Raw genomic sequence first — 19,505 nt, forward strand, 5'->3', positions numbered from 1 at the left:
GTGTGGCTGTCCCTGAAATGCTCCTGGAGTCACTCCCAGCCAGGGAAAAGCAGGGAAGGGAGGGAGAAGAGGGAGATCGATCTAGGTTGTGTATGTGTCACTGGAAAGCTGACTCTTTCCAACCACATTATTTGTCTTGAATTTTCCTGTCTTCCACCCCCTCTTCCTTCTCCTCCCCCCAACCCAAACATCTGCCGCCACTGACAAACTGTGCTTGTGTATTCAGAAAGCCCGGCACAGAATTAAGCGTATGATGTGTCTGGCTTCAGTTGACGTACATTTTGCCAAGATTAAAATACAAACACACATACACACAAGAGAGAGGAGGGAGAGAAGAGGGAGAAAGTGAGGCATTCTTGTTCAGCTGCCAAATGAAACAAAGGGGCTCATTAGCCCACCCAACAATTGAGCAGGGGGAAGGGCTGCCCTCCCACTCCCTCCCTTCCTCCGCCACTCCCTCCTCAGTCAGCTGAGGGTCCCGGCCCTCCCTCCCTGGGGACTGGATGGTTTTGCAGCTGCCGCCACCCCCAGCCCCAAGATGGCTGTCACCTGTCCAAACCCACCCCGGCTCCTGCCCCTGGGTGGGTGGTCTCATACAGCAGGTGTGGGAGTGGGGAACTGCATTCGTAAGGGCAGAAAGCACAGATGTAGGGGGCCTGAAGTCCATACCCTGTCAGGAGAAGCCCCCGCTGTGAGGGTTCTTGAGCTAAATTCTTCCCTCCGTTAATTGGCCAGCTCTGCAGAGAGACCCCACCCCAAAAGAAATAAAAACATAGTTAGGAATTTAACTATCCCTCCTTCCCTGTCCCTCCCTATCGTGGCCTTCGGGGCAGGGGCTAGCTAGGCTGGCGGGAGGACCCCACACAGGGTGCCTCACTTAAAAACACACACCCCACCAAAAGCCAGGCTGCAATACACAGGATCCTCACCCTCTGCCCCACCGGCCACCTCATCCCATAAGACCCAACGACCCAGATCTCTCTCCATCTCAGGCTCAGGGGAACAGATCCAAAATCCAATGTATTCCCAGGGGGCTAACCCGGGGCCCCTTAGGCTGGGTACCCAAGTAAGGCCTCCCACCTCCCCATGCCTGCCCCCAACTTTCAGGGGGAGGAAAGAGTGAGTGAGAGAGAGTGGAAGAGTGAGCGAATGAGAGAGCAAGAGGAGCGAGAGAGGGAGCAAGGAAAGGAAGGGAGAGGAAAGGAAAAGAAGAGGAGGAGGAAGGGAAAGGAGAAGAGGAGGAAGGGAGAGGAGAAGAGGAGGAGGTGAGAGGAGAAGAGGAGGAAGTGAGAGGAGAAGAGGAGGAGGTGAGAGGAGGAGAGAAGAGAAGGGGAGAGAAGAGAAGGGGAGAGAAGGAGGAGGGGAGAGGACGAGGTGGAGGGGAGAGGAGGAGGAGGAGAGGAGAGGAGGAGGAGGAGGAAAGGAGAGGAGGAGGAGAAGAGGAGAGGAGGAGGAGAAGAGGAGAGGAGGAGGAGGAGAGGAGAGGAGGAGGAGGAGAGGAGAGGAGGAGGAGGAGAGGAGGAGGAGCAGAGGAGGAGGAGGAGGAGAGGAGAGGAGGAGAAGGAGGAGGAGGAGAGAGGAGGGGGAGAGGGGGAGGGGAGAGAAGGAGGAGAGGGAAGGAGCGGAGAGGAGGAGGAGAGGAAAGGAGTGGAGAGGAGGAGGAGAGGGAAGGAGCGGAGAGGAGGAGGAGAGGGAAGGAGCGGAGAGGAGGAGGAGATACGTAGACAGGAGAGGGGCCACCCACCACAGAAGACATCCGGGGGCTCTGTTGCTCCCCAGCACTGATGATCCTCTCCCAGAGCTTGAGCGGGACATTGGAGATGTGATAGGAGCAGGTGATGGCTGAAGAATGGAGCGGGGCCAGATACGGGGCCGGCACGGTGGGCCAGCCGGGGGTCTGCAAGTCCAGCACCACCAGCTCCTCCTCCACCAACACCACCAGGGCACTGGGGTTATCGAACTCTGGAACCCGGAACGAGACACGGGGGCTGGATTAGATGTGGGGGGCACACGGGGAAAGGAGACAGAGAGACAACGGGGATGAACAAGGTGGTCAAGGAGCAGGCTGCATACCCTCCTCTACCTCTGTGTTGTACACTGTGAAGAAGTCGATCACCCGCGAGGTGAAGTCCAAGGTGACCAGCGTCTGGCCCTGCAAGACGGTGACGCAGTGCCTGTCTCCGTAGCTGGCTCGGGGCATCCCCCCGCTGAAGATGATGAAGTGGTCCCTGAGGAGTGGGTGGAGAGAGGGAGAGCAAGCAAGCAAGCATCATCCAGGGTTGTACTGAGGCACTCCCGCCAGGCCGTTTGACCCTCCGGCCCCCTCCTCACAGCTCTCCAGACACCACCACTACCCCCCATCTCCATCTCTCTCTCTCCTTCCCACCATTTAACATGTGTTGGGCACCAATACTGGTGAGCAGAGAGGAAAGATACTCTGTGAATGCTGGGAGGGGATGTCCGCCAATGAGCCAGGGAAAGAAGTCTCCCAAGTTCAGGGCAGGGAGCCAGGAGGAGGCCACCCTCAAGGCAGTACAGCCCGGTGGGTAGTTCACTCAGTGACTGCTCTCAGGAGGAACACAGAGGCCTTTCTGTCGCCCCCGTATTAAGACACACCTTCAGTCACGTCTCAGAGGGTTGGGGTCAGTAACCACACCAGACTAAGAAAGCGGTTTGGTGCCCGCTGGCTCTTAAGTCGGCCTCCATGGCAGCAACTCCTCCTGCCCTACCTTGACCCACCTCCCCGGATGAGGGTCGGCAGCCCCGACATTAGCGGGGCAGAGGAGACCCAGAAGGGCCAGCCCAAGTGTGTGTCGGTCTCTGGGGGCAGACGGAGGGGGCTCTGTGGAGGCCGAGATGGGCTTGCTAACACCACAGGAGCTCAAATCTGCCTTGGAGAGGTGGGATCGACATTGGGATTTCTTCCATTTTTAGCAATTTTCAGTCAGGGAAAGGAAAGGAGAAATGAACTTTCGCTCATTGGTTCTGGAGGTCTGGTCTGAGATCATGTTAGCAGCCAAAAGGAACAATCAAGATAGTTAGGACTCCAGTGAGAGGGCCCTGGGGTCTCTCCTCGGGCTCACACAGCCCGTCCTTCCCGCCCCAGGCCCGAGCCCCAGCGAGGGGTCTGCCGCTCCAAACCCCTCCATCCCATCACTTCAAGGATTTCCACAAATCGCCTTCTTGTTGCAGTAGGCGGCGGACCAAGGATCCCTCCCCGCTGCTCCTTCAATCAGACCCAGGGGGGTCAAATTCAAGCTTTTGTATGGGACCAGCCCCATCCGGCCCCTAGGATCATCACTCCCGGCAACACTTACCCTGAATCACAGGTGCGCCACAGGATTTTGTTGATGGCTTTGCAGGGAAAGGGTCCTGAAAGGAAGAGAAGAGTTTGGGTTCAGGGTGTGTGCCTATCTCACTCTGTTCCCTCCCTCTAGACTGTAAGCTCGTTACCGGTAGGGAGCGTATCTGCTAATTGTTGTATTGTACTCTCCCAAGTGCTTAGTAAAGTGTTCTGCACAAAGTAAGTGCTCGATAAATAATAATAATAACAATAATGACAGCATTTATTAAGCGCTTACTATGTGCAAAGCACTGTTCTAAGCGCTGGGGAGGATACAAGGTGATCAGGTTGTCCCACTGGGGGTTCACAGTCAATCCCCATTTTACAGATGAGGCAACTGAGGCCCAGAGAAGTTAAGTGACTTGCCCAAAGTCACACAGCTGACAGTTGGCGGAGTCAGGATTTGAACCCATGACCTCTGACTCCAAAGCCCGGGCTCTTTCCACTGAGCCACGCTTGATTGAGTCCCGATGGCTCACTGGGACTTAACCAACCACAGCAGCTGAGAAGACAATTTCAATGCCCCAAACGGTGTTGGAAACCAACCCTTTCCAGTTTCCTGGAGTGGAAAGAGTTGGGGCAGTTAATCTCTCATTAACCCCGGTTTCCTCATCTGTAAAATGGGAAGACACTGGCTCTCCTTACACTGTGAGCCCCAAATAGGTGGGGGACTGTCTCTGATCCGATGACCACACACTCACCCCAGCGTTTGGCACCCAGTAGGTGCTCACTAAAACCTAGCTAAGTGTCCCAGACTCACCATAGGGGATGGTGGAGGAGGTCGGCTGTAGAGTCTGAGGACCGCTGCTACTCACCGACCAGACCATGTAGCCACCGTCGCTATGGGAGCTCACGACCGCACTGCCGCTCCGCTCCCAGCCAAGGCTCTCCAGCTGCTGTAGGGGAAATCAGACGGCGGGCGGTTAACTGGAGGAGAGGGAGACTGCTGGCGGGGAGGGCCACGGTCCTGCGTGGCTTAGTGGTTAGAGCACACGCCTCAGAGTCAGGAGGACCTGGGTTCTAATCCCAGCTCCACCACAAGTCTGCTGTGTGGCCTTGGGCAAGTCGCTTCACTTCTCTGTGCCACAGGTCCCTCTTCTGCAAAATGGGGATTAAGAGTGTGAGCCCCATATCTGGACAGGGACTGTGTCCAACCTGATTAATCTGTATCTACCCCTGGGCTTACAACAGTGCTTGGCACATAGGAAGTGCTTAACAAGTACAATAATAAAAATAATAATAATAATCAGTGGGAAGGTCAGCAGGCTGGAGTCCCTTGGGGCTCTCTGGAAATCCCCAAGCCTGGGCCCAGGCCCGTGGCTTGGGGGCATACTGGTCTCAAGGGGATGTCATCTTGAGGAAGCAAAATGGCCACAGGGAAGTCTTGGGTGGAAGCGGACTGCCCTACTACACTTCTCTATTTCACAGGGAGCTGGAGAGATGCCATGCCTCTGAAAACCAGAGGCCTTAAAGAAGCAGCCCTTTGACCACTGAGAGTCACAGTTCCCAGATTTCATCTTTTAGACTGTGAGCCCACTACTGGGTAGGGACTGTCTCTATATTTTGCCAACTTGTACTTCCCAAGCGCTTAGTACAGTGCTCTGCACACAGTAAGCGCTCAATAAATACGATTGATGATGATTAGGAGGCTCTTCGACTGTTGCTGCCACCACAGCAGGAGGGCCCGGCACAGCCCAAAGCCCTTCTAGACTGTGAGCCTGCTGTTGGGTACGGACCGTCTCTATATGTTGCCAACTTGTACTTCCCAAGCACTTAGTACAGTGCTCTGCACACAGTAAGCGCTCAATAAATCCGATTGATTGAATGAATGAATGTTTTCCCATACCTGGTTTCCCAGCAGAAGGTGGCTGATGCGCCTCATGCTCTGGTCCCATATGACCACCAAGCCCCGGCTGTAGCCAATCAGGATCTTGGAGGGGTCTTGAGGATGTTCTTGGAGGGACTCCACTGGCCCCAGGGCCTTTCCACACCTGTAATCATCTGGGACGCTGGGAAAATGAAAGCGATTGAGGCGAGATGGAAGGAAGCCCTTTTTGAGCGGAATACCGGAACGCACTCTTGGAGGTCACCAAGTTAGCTGACTGGGCTGCTTCTCTGCAACCCCTTGAGGCCCAGGCTCCCACCTCTAGCTCTTAACTTAGAGGCAGGATGGTGCGCGGGAACTGGGACCCGGCTGTAAAAATCCTTCCAGGGCAGAGCCGCCACAATGGCCCCCACCCACGGCCGCTTCCTCTCTGTTCCCACCCCCTAGGGCCCTGGCACATCTGGGAGGCAAGCAGAGCCCAAAGTCGGCAGCCGGGAGCCGGGGCCCAGGTATCTGCGACTTCTGCCGCCTCACCTCCGCAAGATCTCATCCTGAGAGAGCGTCTGGTCGTCAAGCAGGGTGAGGCTGGCCAGATCCAGGAAGTAGATGCTACCCCCTTCCGTCCCCAGGCAGGTCACGTCGCAGGTGGACTTCAGCAGGATCACCGTCACGCGGGTGACGCCGGCAGGCGAGCTGACAGAAAAAGTGTGTGGGGGTGAACGCCCCAGCCTGGGCTGCTTGAGAGTGTGGGGGGTGGGGGGGAAACACACCAGCCAGTCACACACAAGCTCTGGTTTCCACCAGAAGGCCCCCCTCAGTCAGTCAAGCGGTGGGGGGCTGCCCAGACGACTCTTCCTGGATGAGCAATTCCCACAGGGAAGGAGTGCACCAAGGGGGATTCTGACCTTGGTTATTATCTCCTTATTAGCATTCAGCCAGCACTTTGTGCTTTCAAAGTGCCTACCAGTGGCTAATTACTGTGTTTGAACATGCAGGAGGAGGAGAGAATTATGAAGAAGAAATCTGCTCAAAGATCCATAATTATCACACTCAATTATTCATTAAGACATGGGAAATCTTAGAAAAATAGTTCAGCAGAGTAGAGGATCTTGGCTTCTCCCACCGAACAGAGCCGGGCCTCTGTTCCTCGCCCCTGTCGCCCAATCAGAAGGACATCAGCAGAACACCAAGCATGAAGGATGGCACAAGATGGTGGCGGGGGGAGGAACCAAACAACAACATCTGTGGTGAGAGAGCTGATCCACCTCAGTTGGCAGGGCCCGGGGGGTGGGAAGAGAATGGGCCGAGATGGAATCACATTGAAGGAAAGGGGCAGGGGACGTGACTCTGGTCTCTCTGTCTGAGAACTTGCTCCCAAGGGCTCTGAAGCCAATTAAAAGTAAAAATCAAAAGCCGGGAGAGACAAAGAGTTGTCAGGCTGCTGTGAATCCCTTACCTATGAAAATAATAATAATAATGGCATTTGTTACGTGCTTACTATGTGTCAAGCACTGTTCTAAGCGCTGGGGTAGATAACAGGCTAATCAGGTTCAACACAGTCCCTGTCCCACATAGGTCTCACAGTCTTAATCCCCATTCTACAGATGAGGTAACCAGGGCAGAGAGAAGTGAAGTGACTTGCCCACGGTCACACAGCAGACAAGTGGCAGAATCGGGATTAAAATTCTGGTCCTTTGACTCCTAGGCCTAAGGTCTATCCACTACGCCACACCCTGAGATGTCAGTGGTCACAGCGCTCTTTTCTTGCTGGAGCTTGGCTTTCTGACCCCATCAAAGGGCTTCCTAATTCGGGCAGGGGCCTAGGGATCCAGGAACAAGGCCTGGGACACTTGGGAAGGTTAGGAGAGAGGAAGAAGCACACTGACCACCAGTTGCAGGGACTGGGGTGACGCACTTCACCCGCAGAGGGAGCAGAAGCCAGCTGGCCGGGGCCCAAGCTGTAATGTATTTTATTTCTGTCCCCTGCTAGACTGTAAGCTCCTAATAGCAATGATTATGTCTACTAATTCTACTGTGCTCTCCCAAATGCTTAGTGCAGTTCTCTGTGCAGAGTAAGCACTCGACAGATACTACTGATTGGGGATGCTCTCATGCCAGTTGGATCCTGGCCAGGAGGACTGAGTGACTGCATGCTAATATTTCTTGCAATAATGGGGGGAAGGGTAGAAGGGGGAATATGAGAGAGAGAGAGAGAGAGAGAGAGAGAGAGAGAGAGAGAGAGAGAGAGAAAAGAGAAAGAGAAAAAGAGTGAGGAGAGAGAAAGAAAGAAAAACACAGATCCAGAGTCAGAGATCATTTCTCTTCAGGGAGCTAATCTGAAAGGTCTTTCTGGACCATCCTGTGTTCCCGATTCAGCAGCTTATATTTGGAGAGTACAGTTTGCCCCCATAGGCCACTGGTTTCAGGATTTTAGTTACCACGTTGTAGAGGGAAAAATCCAATACATTCGGCCACGCCGACCAGTGCCTACTGACAGGTAAGCAGGGATGTGACAGGTTCTGCTTAGGATAAAGGTGCTTTGAAGGCCTCCTCTCAGCCCCAGGGATGGAGGGATCGGGTGCCAGGCTAGAAGTGGGCAGATGCCACTATGGACCAGTCTCCCAGGTCCCCCTCCCCCAACAGCTCTCTTGACCTCCAGGGCCCAAGAATGCCTGCAGAAGCCAGGCAGGGAAGGGGCTGCTTTGCCCTAGGAGCCTGGCATCACATCAAGAAACTTGCCTGGGAGAAAGCCAAGGGAATGTTGCCAGGGGAGGGTGGGCACTAGAGACTGGCTGCTTTGCTAGGGGGCCTTGGGCTCCGTACAATGACCTGGATGGGGTGAGGTGGGGAAGAGGCAACCACTCTCTTTCCAGGAATGAGGTGAAGCATAGCTCTCCAGCCTAGGGCTGTCAAGAGTCTTCAAAAATTACTTTCATTTTCAATCCAACTGCACAACAGGCTGCTTTGTTTCATGATGGAAACTTTTGAAAGTGGAGGGGGCATCCCCAGCCCCAATCAGACCACAGGAGCCTGGGCCTCGGTGTCACCACCTGCAGCCGCACCGAGAAGGAGGAAGCCACTAGGAAAGTGAACCTTGAGGACCTCACTCAAGCTGCTGCTGTTGGGCTGCAGGGGCAGACAATGCCGGGGCACACCTCTGCCCCACCTCGACCCCCAGCCCTCTCCACAGAGGGTCACCAGCATGTGGACAGCAACAGATCTGTCTGGGGCCCCAGAAGGCTGGACTTGACTGGGCCGGGGGGCAGAGCCCATGGGAAGTCAGAGGAGCCGGGTTCTAATCCCCACTCTAGCACGTGACCTTTGGCAAGACATTTCATTTCTCTGTGCCTCAGATTTGCCGTCTGTCAAATGGGGATTCACTACCTGTTCTCACTTCTATTTAGACTGTGAATACTGTGTGGGCAGGGACTGTTTCCAACCTACATATACTGTATCTACCCTACGGCTCAGTACAATGTTTGGTACACAGTAAGTACTTTACAAGTACTATTATTAAGGCCTCTTGGTCTGTGCCCAAAGGGAGTGAGGCATATTGATGCCAGGCTTCTGATTTTCTCCGCTGCACAGCAGACACACGTACACACGCTCACAACTGCAAAGGGGAGAGAATGAGAAATAGCCACTGCCAGCTGAGAGCTGCTGCTTCCCTCCCTTCCAGCCCCCTCCAAGCATCCTTTGTATTCCACAGACCTTTAAACATCCCTTCTCCCTCCCCTCCTGCTATATCCTCCTTCTCAGACTCCCAGCTCTGACTCAAACCACAAGATTCGGTAAGAACCTCAGGGGCCTTGTGCACAGTGGCTGCCGTCCAGAAGCTCCGCATTTCCCCCACCACCCTCCCATAGTTGGAAGAATGGGTGGAAAGGGATCATGGTGGTCCCTGGGATTCCTTGAGAGGTTGGGCAGGGGCGGCCTTCCCATTCTGGCCCTCTCATGCTTACATATTTTCATCAAGGGCATTCACTGAACGTGTACTCTGTGTAGAGCACTGTACTAGGCGCTTGGGAGAGTATAATACAAAAGAATGAGCAGGGATGTTCCCTGGCCATAACAGAGTTATAGCCTAGAGGTTCCGAGGCTGAGATTGGCCACCAAAAGACCCACTTCTGGTTTCTATGCTTTTCTCCAGGGAAGAACTCATGCCTGGAGTCAGGGAGGACCTCAAAAAGATCCCTTCCTCTTATTTAACTTCACTGATCTCCAACTACCCCCCAGCCCATGCAGTTCACTAACACCAATCTACCCTCTGTACCTCGATCTCATCTCCCAAGACCCCTCCGCACACCCCCCCGGTTAATAGAGGGGTCCCTTGCCCTGAGCCACCTAGCCTTCCTCTGCCCTCCCCGCATCGAACGAGAAAGAGAAAAGAGGAGGGCGGCCTCCAGTACTTAGCACTGTCGAAACCCGGGCGTCCTGGCAAGAGGAAGTTGTGGGTCTCCTCCAGGTGGGAGTAGCCGTCCTTCTGGAATATCTCCCACAGGTGGAGGGTGTTGTCGTCCAGCAAGGATAGGAGCCGGCCCTGGGGAGGCAGAGCGCAGAGAGACCTGAACGAGGCTGCCGGCCTGACTCAAAGAAACCGGTCCCTTTGGCAAGCTGGGCTCCCGGGAGAGGAAGGGTGCGGTCACACCCCAGAATTACATGGGCAGCGGTCAAGTTGAGAGGGGAGAGAGGACAGGCGGAAGGGGCAGGAAGCGATGGACGAGCTTACCTGACCAGGCAAAAAGTGCATCTGTGTGACAGTGGCCGTTTCTTTGTGCAGCCCTGTGAACTCCACGCCGGGTGCCCCATATCTGCAGGGGGCAGAGTCAAGGACAGGCTAACGCCAGGGGAGACAGACAGCCAACATCCTTACCCCAATTTGGCCCCGGGCTTGTTACTTACCATGTACCTTCCTCTCTTTTTAGGCGTCCCTACCACCCCTATTTAACAGATGGGGTGGCTGAAGCGGAGTTTGCTTCTTTATCCCTTGGACCAAGTCAATGTCTCTTCCCTCCCCACTGACCACAGAGAACCCTGACTCTTCCAGGGCTCAGAGTCAAAGGGGCAGGAGTGCCAGGGTGGCAGGGGCTTTGGGGAAATGGCCAGGGCTCAGAGAACTGGGGTGTAGCCTGCTCCCCGCCTTGAAGAGGTTCTGAGGGCCTCGCGGCAGGCAGATCTGAGGAGAAGGCTCGGCTCAGCTTGGCGGGACCCACTAGGAGACACATTTAAAGAAGCAGATGCAGAGAAGCAGCATGGTCTAGTGGTTAGAGCATGGGCCTGGGGGTTAGAAGGGCCTGGGTTCTAATCCTGACTCCCCCACCTGTCTGCTGGGTGACCTTGGATAAGTCACTTCACTTCTTTTGCCTTAGCTACCTCCTGTGCAAAATGGGGATTAAGACTGTGAGCCCCATGTGGGACAGGGACTGCGTCCAACCTGATTAGCTTGTATCTACCCCAGTGCTTAGTATAGTGCCTGGCACATAGTAAATGCTTAGCAAATACCACAAAAAAAAAAAGCACAAATGGGGAGCCCTAGTTCTCTACCTCTGCTTTCTCTGCTGCTGAAAGCCCTCAACTTCCAGACTCCACAAGCTCCTCAATGGTAGGTAAAGTGTCTGGCTTCCACTGTCTGTTCCCAAGACCCTAGAACAGCACGCTGACACACAGGCTCCCAAACTCTACCGCTGCTGTCGTCGGTCCCAGATGCAAAAGCAAGACAGGAAGTTCACATTCACTATCCAACTCCCGCATCTTATCCGGGTGCCCGAACAGCCGATATCAGCAGCTCAGAGACCCCTGGACCCTCCCCTCAAAGGGACGGCAGCTCTCAGGTTTTGCTCAGGGGAGATAAATCCACCCCTCACCTCCCATGGAGGGTTGGCTGAGGGATGGCCAAGAGGGAGGGGGAGCAATGGCTGAGAGGAGGGAGAGAGATGAGTGAGAGAGAGATGGCTGAGAGATAGATGGCAGAGAAAGAGACATAGCTGAGAGATGGCCACGAGAGATGCCTCCAGCACTGCCCAGACGGAGCTGAGCAGCAGCTGCAAGTGGCAAACGGCGTAGTCTAGTAAAAAGAGCACAGGGCTGGAAGTCAGAGGACCTGGAGTCTGATCCCGATTTCATCACATACCTGTCTGACTTTGGGCAAAACAGTTAACTTCTCTGTCTCTCAATTCTCTTATCTGCAAAATGGGGATTAAATATCTGGTCTCCCTCCTACAAGGATTGTGAGTCCCTTCTGGGACCTATTACCTTGGATCTACACCAGCACTTAATACAGTGTTTGGCATGTAGTAAGCGCTTGCCAAATACCACAATTATTATTATAAATGGGCTGGGGGCTCCCTTCAGGCACCATGTCTGGAAGCTGTAGAAAGCCACTTCAAAGGCTTCTGGCAGCCAGCTAAGTGGTTGTCCATCCCAACCTATCGTGGCAAAGAGCCGACCCCCTCGCCGTCCCCTTGCTCACCAGGAGCCTGGTATTCCTGGGTGTTTTTAACCAGGACCAAATCTAGTCAGGTGAAGCTTAGGTGTGGAGCCTCAAGGGCTTGAGGTGGGAGAGACCGATTTAACATGCTGGGAAGTGCAAGGAACTCCAGAGAATACAGCCAGGCCTTCTGAAACACAGGGTCAGTCTTCTCCAGAACTTCCATCCCACTGTCTGCTGGAGGCCAAGCTGCCAGGATAGCAGGGTTCTGAGGAGCCCACAGAAAATTGGTGAATGGGGGTGGAATGGGATGGGGAGAGAAGTGGGGATAAAGTGGGAGGAAAACAGACCCCTTATTCACACCCTCCCTCCTCTCTGAAACTCTCTCCCCCTTCGCATCTGACACCTGCTCCTCCCATCTTCAAAGAACTTCTAAAACCACGTCTCCTCCAGGAAGCCTTTTCTGATTAATCTCTCATCTTCCCCCCCCATTTCATTCCCTGCTGACACTTCAGAACTTCTGTATCACCTAATCACCTCAGTACTGACACCCCCATTGCACTTAACTTTATACTCCATTGCTTCCTCATTCATTCAATCGTATTTATTGAGCACTTACTGTGTGCAGAGCACTGTACTCAGTGCTTGGAAAGTCCAATTCGGCAACAGATAGAGAAAATCCCTGCCCAACAATGGGCTCACAGTCTAAAAGGGGGAGACAGATAACAAAACTAGTAGACAGGCAGATCTATACACGTGATTAATACAAATAAATGGGATTATAGAGATGTACCTGTACACCCCAGTGCTGTGGGATGGTGTTGGTGGTGGTGGTGGTGGTGGGGTGTTGTTGAGCCAAGGGAGGGAGTAGGGGCGATGGGGAGGGGGATCAGAGGAAAAGGGGGGCTCAGTGTGGGAGAAAAGGGGGTTCACCTGACCCTCCAGGGTGAGGAGGGTGCGGAAGGCCCCATGGAGAAGCTCCTGAACCGGGCTCCGGTCCTCACCACAGGCGATGGCCTCCCCCCAGCCACGACAGTCCCCCATCTCCTATCTGTAATTTATTTTATTGTCCATCTCCTCCCCTAGATTGGAAACTCCTTGAGGGCAGGGATAAGGTCTATAAATTCATCAAGTCTATAAATTCTATTTTACTCTCTCAGGTGCATAGTGCCAAACTCAGTTAGGCACTCAACTACGACTGATTCTCCACCTTTGAAGGTGGACCTTCCCTTGCATGAGTCTCTGCTTGCAGAATCAATGACATTGACTGAGCACTCACTGTGTGCAGCACACTGAACTAAGTTTTTGGGAGAGTAGTAATAACAATAATCGTGGTATTTGTTAAGCACTATGTGCCAAGCACTGTTCTAAGTGCTGCGGTAGATACAAGATAATCAGGTTGAACAAAGTCCCTGTCCCAAATGAAGCTCACAATCTTAATCCAGACTGTGAGCCCACTGTTGGGTAGGGACTGTCTCTATATGTTGCCAATTTGTACTTCCCAAGCGCTTAGTACAGTGCTCTGCACATAGTAAGCGCTCAATAAATACGATTGATGATGATGATGATGATGATTGATAGATAAGGTAATTGAGGCACAGAGAAGTTAAGCAACTTGCCCAAGATCACACGGGAGACACGTGGCAGAGCCGGGATTAGAACCCACTTTCTCTGATTCCCAGGCCTGTGCTCTTTCCACTAGGCCACACTCTGCTTCCTACAACAGAGTTGGTAGACATGTTTCCTGCCCACAGGGAGCTTACAGACTAGAGGAGGAGCAGACACAGAAGGCCCAGGAGAATAGCTCCCAGTTCCCAATCATTGCCAGCCACTGCAGAAAGAGAAAAGGCTCTGTCACACCAGAGAGAAGCAGGGGAGGTATGATGAGAACTCTCTAATCAATCTCACTCCCAACTCCTGGAGACGGGGAGGAGGGAAAGAGAGGGAGAGGAGGAAGCTGCTTTCTCTATGCTATGCCAAGCCTGTGGCCACTTGTACCAGGGGCGAAACTCAGAACACAAAATCTGCATTCTCAGAGCCATCTGCGTCGATCATCTGAGCTCAGCGGGGCCGCGGCCAGGCATCGGCGGGGGGCAGGGGGGAGAGTGAAAGCGCATGCACCAGGGCCGGCAGCTTGGATAAATAATAATAATGGAAGTAAAGATTCCTCTACTCGTGTATAGTAGAGAAGGAGCGTGGCTCAGTGGAAAGGGCACGGGCTTTGGAGTCAGAGGTCATGGGTTCAAGTCCCGGCTCCACCAATTGTCAGCTTTGTGACTTTGGGCAAGTCACTTAACTTCTCTGTGCCTCATCTGTAAAATAGGGATTAAGACTGTGAGCCCCCCGTGGGACAACCTGACCACCTTGTAACCTACCCAGTGCTTAGAACAGTGCTTTGCACATAGTAAGCGCTTAATAAATGCCATTATTACTATTACAGATATGGCCATATCTGTATTTTATATATATTAACATCTGTCTCTCCCTCTAGACTGTAAGTTCATTGTGGGCAGGGAAAGTTTCTGTTGTATTGTTATATTGTGCCCTCCCAAGCACTTAGTACAGTGTTCTGCACCCCGGGCTCTGCACCTGCTGGTGCAGGGGTCGCGGCAGTCCCACCCACCAGCACCTTGCCTCACGTTGCCCCGGTCCCTCCCTGAACCCACGGATCTCAGCTCCTGCTACTCCTCTGCGCATAATCACAGCTCTCACCAGGATAATAACAAGAATAATTCTGGTATTTGTTAAGCTCTTACTACGTGTCAGGCACTGTACTAAGCACTGGGGTGGATACATGCTAATCGGCTTGGACACAGTCTCTGTCCCATGTGGGGCTCATGGTCTCAATCCCCCTTTTACAGATGAGGAAACTGAGGCCCAGAGAAGTGAAGTGATTTGCCCAAGTTCACATAGCAGACAAGTGGCAGAGCCAGGATTAGAACCCATGACTGTCTGACTCATTCATTCATTCATTCACTCAATTGTATTTATTGAGCGCTTACTGTGTGCACAGCACTGTACTGAGCACTTGGGAAGTACAAGTTGGCAACATACAGAGACGGTCCCTACCCAACATCGGCTCACAGGCTAGAAGGGGGAGACAGACAACAAAACAAAACATGTGGACAGGTGTCAAGTCGTCACTCCCAGGCCCGTGCTCTGTATGCTTGCCGGTCCCTGTCTGTCCTTTTTTTAAAAAAAAAAAATCATGGAAGTCAGTCAGTAAGTCAACGATATTTATTGATTGCTTACTGCATGTACAGCACTATACCAAGTGCTTGGGAGAGTACAATATAGCTGACACAGTCCCTGCCCGCCACGAGTTTACAGTCTAGATGGGGAGATGGTACTTATATACATTTGTGCTTTTATTTATTTTTCATGTTTGTTTGCCTCCCCTTCTCCTCTTTGTGGTCCAAACTGCTCAAGGGCTAAATCTGGGTCTTCCCCACACTCCGCGACTCCCTCTAGCACTAGGCTCTCCGGGAAGATTTGTTGGTGAAGACCTGCTGCTTCCACCATGCCCTTACCAAGACCCAGACGCTCGAGGGCCCAACCAGCTTGGGTCTAGTTTTCAGGGGAGACCCATGGCTCCCCAGGTAGGCTACACCAAAGATGGGAAAGACGGCACTTCCCAACTCCAAACTCCCACAAATTCTTCTGGGTTCTTGACTGCCTGGCCTGCCCTGGAGGTTCAGGTATCTGTTGCTAAATTGTACTTCCCAAGCGCTTAGTACAGTGCTCTGCACACAGTAAGCGCTCAATAAATACGACAATGAATGAATGAATGAAGCAGGATCATTGAGAAGCAGCGTGGCTCAATGGAAAGAGCACAGGCTTTGGAGTCAGAGGTTATGGGTTCAAATCTCGGCTCTGCCAATTGTCAGCTGTGTGAGTTTGGGCAAGTCACTTCACTTCTCTGTGCCTCAATTACCTCATCTGTAAAATGGGTATTAAGACTGTGAGCCCCCCGTGGGACAACCTGATCACCCTGTAAACTCCCCAGCGCTTAGAACAGTGCTTTGCACATAGTAAGCACTTAATAAATGCCATCATTATTATTATTATTGCCCAGAAAGAGCAACTGACAGGACCTCCAAGGCTACCCCAGCCCACCCTAAAGGAAGACTGCTCATCTTAGCCACCAACCAGAAGAATTCTACCCCCCTTATCAGCAGGAAAGAACTGAAAAAGAGCAGCAGCTGGGTCCGATGCAGGAAGCACCCATCTCACTTCTCCTTATAACAGATTCATGGCCTGAGGATCCCGAGGTGGTCTTGTAAGGCAGGAAACGACCCTCAAAACCAGTGCGTCTCCTATTCCTGGAGCATTTTCCTGGACTCTGGAGAATGTCTTCTCTCAACATACCCCTGCCCCCAATGTAATGAAGCCCCAGTCAGGGTGAGGAATGGGATGATGAGAAAGCAAAATACTGAGATGGAGACCAATCCACCTCCACTTCAAATAGAAGTCCAATTTGCTGCTTTGCCCTTCTCTACAGAGCTGCTTGCTCTGAGGCTCAATGCCCTCTCAACGGCGTGCCCGTCTCCACCTGCCTATAGCTCAGCTGGCTTCCCAGGCATGGGGAGCAAGAACCGGCGAGAGCTAGGGAGTTAAAATGGATAGACAATTCCTTAGAAACTGCATTGTGTCCAGAACTTGACAGAAGGAGTCTGGCTGGGGAAAGAACGCTTCACCTGCCTCAAAATGGAAGCTGAGGGCAGCTGCTGTGAATAAACCAAAAATCTGGTCACCACTCAGCGACCAGATGTGGGACTGAAACACTGAATCAATCGATTGCATTTATTGAGCGCTTACTATGTGCAGAGCACTGTACTAAGCGCTTGGGAGAGTACAACACAATATCACAGACACATTCCCTGCCCACATCTGAAGTGACTTTTTCTTGCTTGGCAAATAGTAAGCGCTTAACCAATACACAATATCACAGACACATTCCCTGTCCACATCTGAAGTGACTTTTTCTTGCTTGGCACATAGCTCTTAACCAAGCTCTTAACCAATACCATAATAATTAATTTAGGAAGGACCCTGCATGTCAATCCTCTCTCCCAGGCCTCCCCCAATGCCTCATGATGATGATGATGATGATGATAATGGCATTTATTAAGTGCTTACTATGTGCAAAGCACTGTTCTAAGCGCTGAATGGCTTCCTTCCTCTCAGTCCCTTGATGCTCTCAAGTTGGGGAGCGGGGGAAGACTAAGGAATGGTAGAGGAACACCGGGTGGAGGATTCAAATCCAGGAGCGGCCCACTGCTCTCTGTTCTCGCCCCTCCTGCCTGACTCCCGCCTGCATCCCAATACCCCTTGGGCTGTCACACAGGCCTACAACCAGAGCCAGATCTAAAAGTCTAGTACCACGGATACAGGAAACAGGAAGTAACAAATTAACAAATTTAGGACCATGTGCCATGGCATTAATCAACCGGTTAGGAAGCAGGTTAGTCAGAGATACCACACAAGTAGTTTAAAAAAGGCAAAATGGACCTAAAGAGCAGTATCTGTAGCCAAAATTCTCTAAACCTGGCTGCCCCTGGCTTGCTGCCTCCAGGATCCCCCCAGGTGGCACCCTCAGGCCCCTTTTTTATGGTACTTGTTAAGTGCTTACTTTGTGCTAAACACTTCACTACATGCTGGGAAACATATGAGATAATCAGGCTGGACTCAGTCCCAGTAAGCGCTTAATAAATGTCATTATTATTATTATTCTGGGGCTCACAGTCTCAGCAGGAGGGAAGAGGTTTTAATCCCCATTTTATAGATGAAGAAACTGAGGCACAGAGAAGCTATGTGATTTACCCATGCTCTTCCTCTCTCCTACTAAGACTTCCCTATGTGGAACAGGGATTGTGTCCAACCTGATTAACTTCCATCAAACCCAGTGCTTGGGACAGTGTCTGGCACATAGTAAACACTTTCATTCATTCAATCGTATTTACTGAGCGCTTACTGTGTGCAGAGCACTGGACTACACGCTTGGGAAGTACAAGTTGGCAACATATAGAGACAGTCCCTACCCAACAACGGGCTCACGGTCTAGAAGACTGTGAAGAAAACACGTACCAAGTTACTGTAAAGAAAACCACCAAAAAACAAAACAAACCCCAGCAGACAAGTGGAGTCGGAATTAGGACTCAAATCCTCTCTCAGGCCCATGCTCTTTCCACTAGGCCATGCTGCTTCCCGATAAAGCTATGATTCTCACCACCCCTTGAGGGGGGAACAACAAGATTTGAGTCTTACCGCACACACCACCAAGCTACGGGGTACATTCAGTCCTCAAGGTGTGAAAAGGCAGTCAGTAAGGACCCGCTTGGGGCCCACAAGACACCCAGCTGAGAACAGCCAACCAACAAACAGAAACTAGCCTGCAGCAAGAAGAAGTGTGGCCTAGTGGAAAGAGCATGGACCTGGGTATCAGAGGACTTGGGCTCTAAACCCAGCTCTGCCACATCTATCAATTAATTGAGCACTTACTATGTGCACTGTACGAAGTGTTTGGGAGAGTACACTACAACAAAATTAATAGACATGTTCCCTGCCCATAATGAATTTAAAGTCTAGAGATGTCTGATGTTTGACGCCCCACGCCTACACATAAACACACTCTCATTTCATCCCTTAACACTGCATGCTTTGCTCCTTAGAAGCGGTGTGGCTTAGTGAGAAGAGCACGGGCTTGGGAATCAGAGGACGTGGATTGGAATCCCCGCTCCGCCCCTTCTATGCTGTTTGACCTTGGGCAAGTTCATTCATTCATTCAGTCGTATTTATTGAGCGCTTACTGTGTGCAGAGCACTGTACTAAGTGCTTGGGAAGTACAAGAGTCACTTCACTTCTCTGTGCCTCAGTTCCCGCATCTGCAAAATGGGGATTCAAACTGTTCTCCCTCCTACTTAGACTATGTGCCCCAAGTGGGACGTGATTATCTTGCTTCTAAACCAGCTCTTAGTGCTGTGCTTGGCACATAGTAAGTTCGTAAATAAACTCATTTGTGAGCAGGAACACATCCACCAACTCTGCTATAGTAGACTCTCCCACGCGTAAATACAGTGCTCGGCACACAGTAAGCACTAGATAAATACAATTATCATCACCACGATTATTGTTAGTGCTGTGTGGATGATGTCACAGCCCCCCAGTTCCTAGACCCAGGATTGGGACAAGATTCCTGATGAGTCACAAGTTTCTCTTTGAGGACCTCCACCCCACCCCCCAGTCACAAATGGGGTGGGATCTCGATCCCCCCAGGCTGTCAGGGCTGGGGGGAAGCCACAAGGCAGGGGACACTGAATCAATCCCCCCTCCATCCCCACCCCTCCGACTCTCCTCAACACGGCTGAAGTCTCTCATTCCCCCTTCGAGGAAATCATCTAGGTGGTTTTCACCAAGCAACCTAAGTTTATTCCAAGAGTTTGGCTCTCAGCAGCCAGGCAGAGAGAAAAAAAAGGGGGGGGAAATTTAGTTTAGGGCTGCGCACCTGTTCTCCCTCCTGCTCCTGCCCCCGCATTCCCCAAATTAAAATGTCTTGTGATATTCTGGGACTCGGCGGCAAAGCTCTGGAGGTATTTTGGTCGTTTTCACACCAAGAGGCTCCCTAGCAATCCTTACTGCTTGTGACAGCACCGTCTGCCCCACTCAGCGCCACTCTCCTCCCCACTTATCTCTGTCAGCCTCAAAGTCTGTTGCATCCCTTCTCTTTACACCCTCTCCTTTCGTCCTTTGCTACCTTCTCTTCGGGCCTTCTTCTCCCCTTCCCCCACTCCCAACTTCCTTCCTTTCTTCAGGGGCCGGGGGCCTCCCGGCTCCTTGTTCTTCACAATGCATCTGGAATCCCTCACTGCGGGTCACCAGGCAACCAGCCTTCTGGCTTGCCTGTTGCCCCT

At 52.2% G+C, this 19,505-nt stretch overlaps 1 protein-coding gene across 1 annotated transcript in view; it reads right to left on the reverse strand.

Annotated features, from left to right (window-relative positions):
* The window catches only part of LLGL1 (LLGL scribble cell polarity complex component 1), a 110,567-nt gene that overhangs the window by 43,589 nt on the left and 47,473 nt on the right, over positions 1-19,505 (reverse strand). The window contains exons 3-11 of the mRNA XM_038762517.1: positions 9,898-9,979; positions 9,578-9,708; positions 5,703-5,861; positions 5,190-5,352; positions 4,104-4,239; positions 3,318-3,372; positions 2,074-2,228; positions 1,745-1,962; positions 670-737 (exon numbers count right to left, since the gene is read on the reverse strand). Of these exons, the coding sequence (XP_038618445.1) occupies positions 670-737; positions 1,745-1,962; positions 2,074-2,228; positions 3,318-3,372; positions 4,104-4,239; positions 5,190-5,352; positions 5,703-5,861; positions 9,578-9,708; positions 9,898-9,979 (1,167 nt within the window). The remainder of the gene's footprint in view (positions 1-669; positions 738-1,744; positions 1,963-2,073; positions 2,229-3,317; positions 3,373-4,103; positions 4,240-5,189; positions 5,353-5,702; positions 5,862-9,577; positions 9,709-9,897; positions 9,980-19,505) is intronic.

This window comes from Tachyglossus aculeatus, chromosome 21 (assembly GCF_015852505.1).
Source record: "Tachyglossus aculeatus isolate mTacAcu1 chromosome 21, mTacAcu1.pri, whole genome shotgun sequence".
Classification (NCBI taxonomy): Eukaryota; Metazoa; Chordata; class Mammalia; order Monotremata; family Tachyglossidae; genus Tachyglossus; species Tachyglossus aculeatus.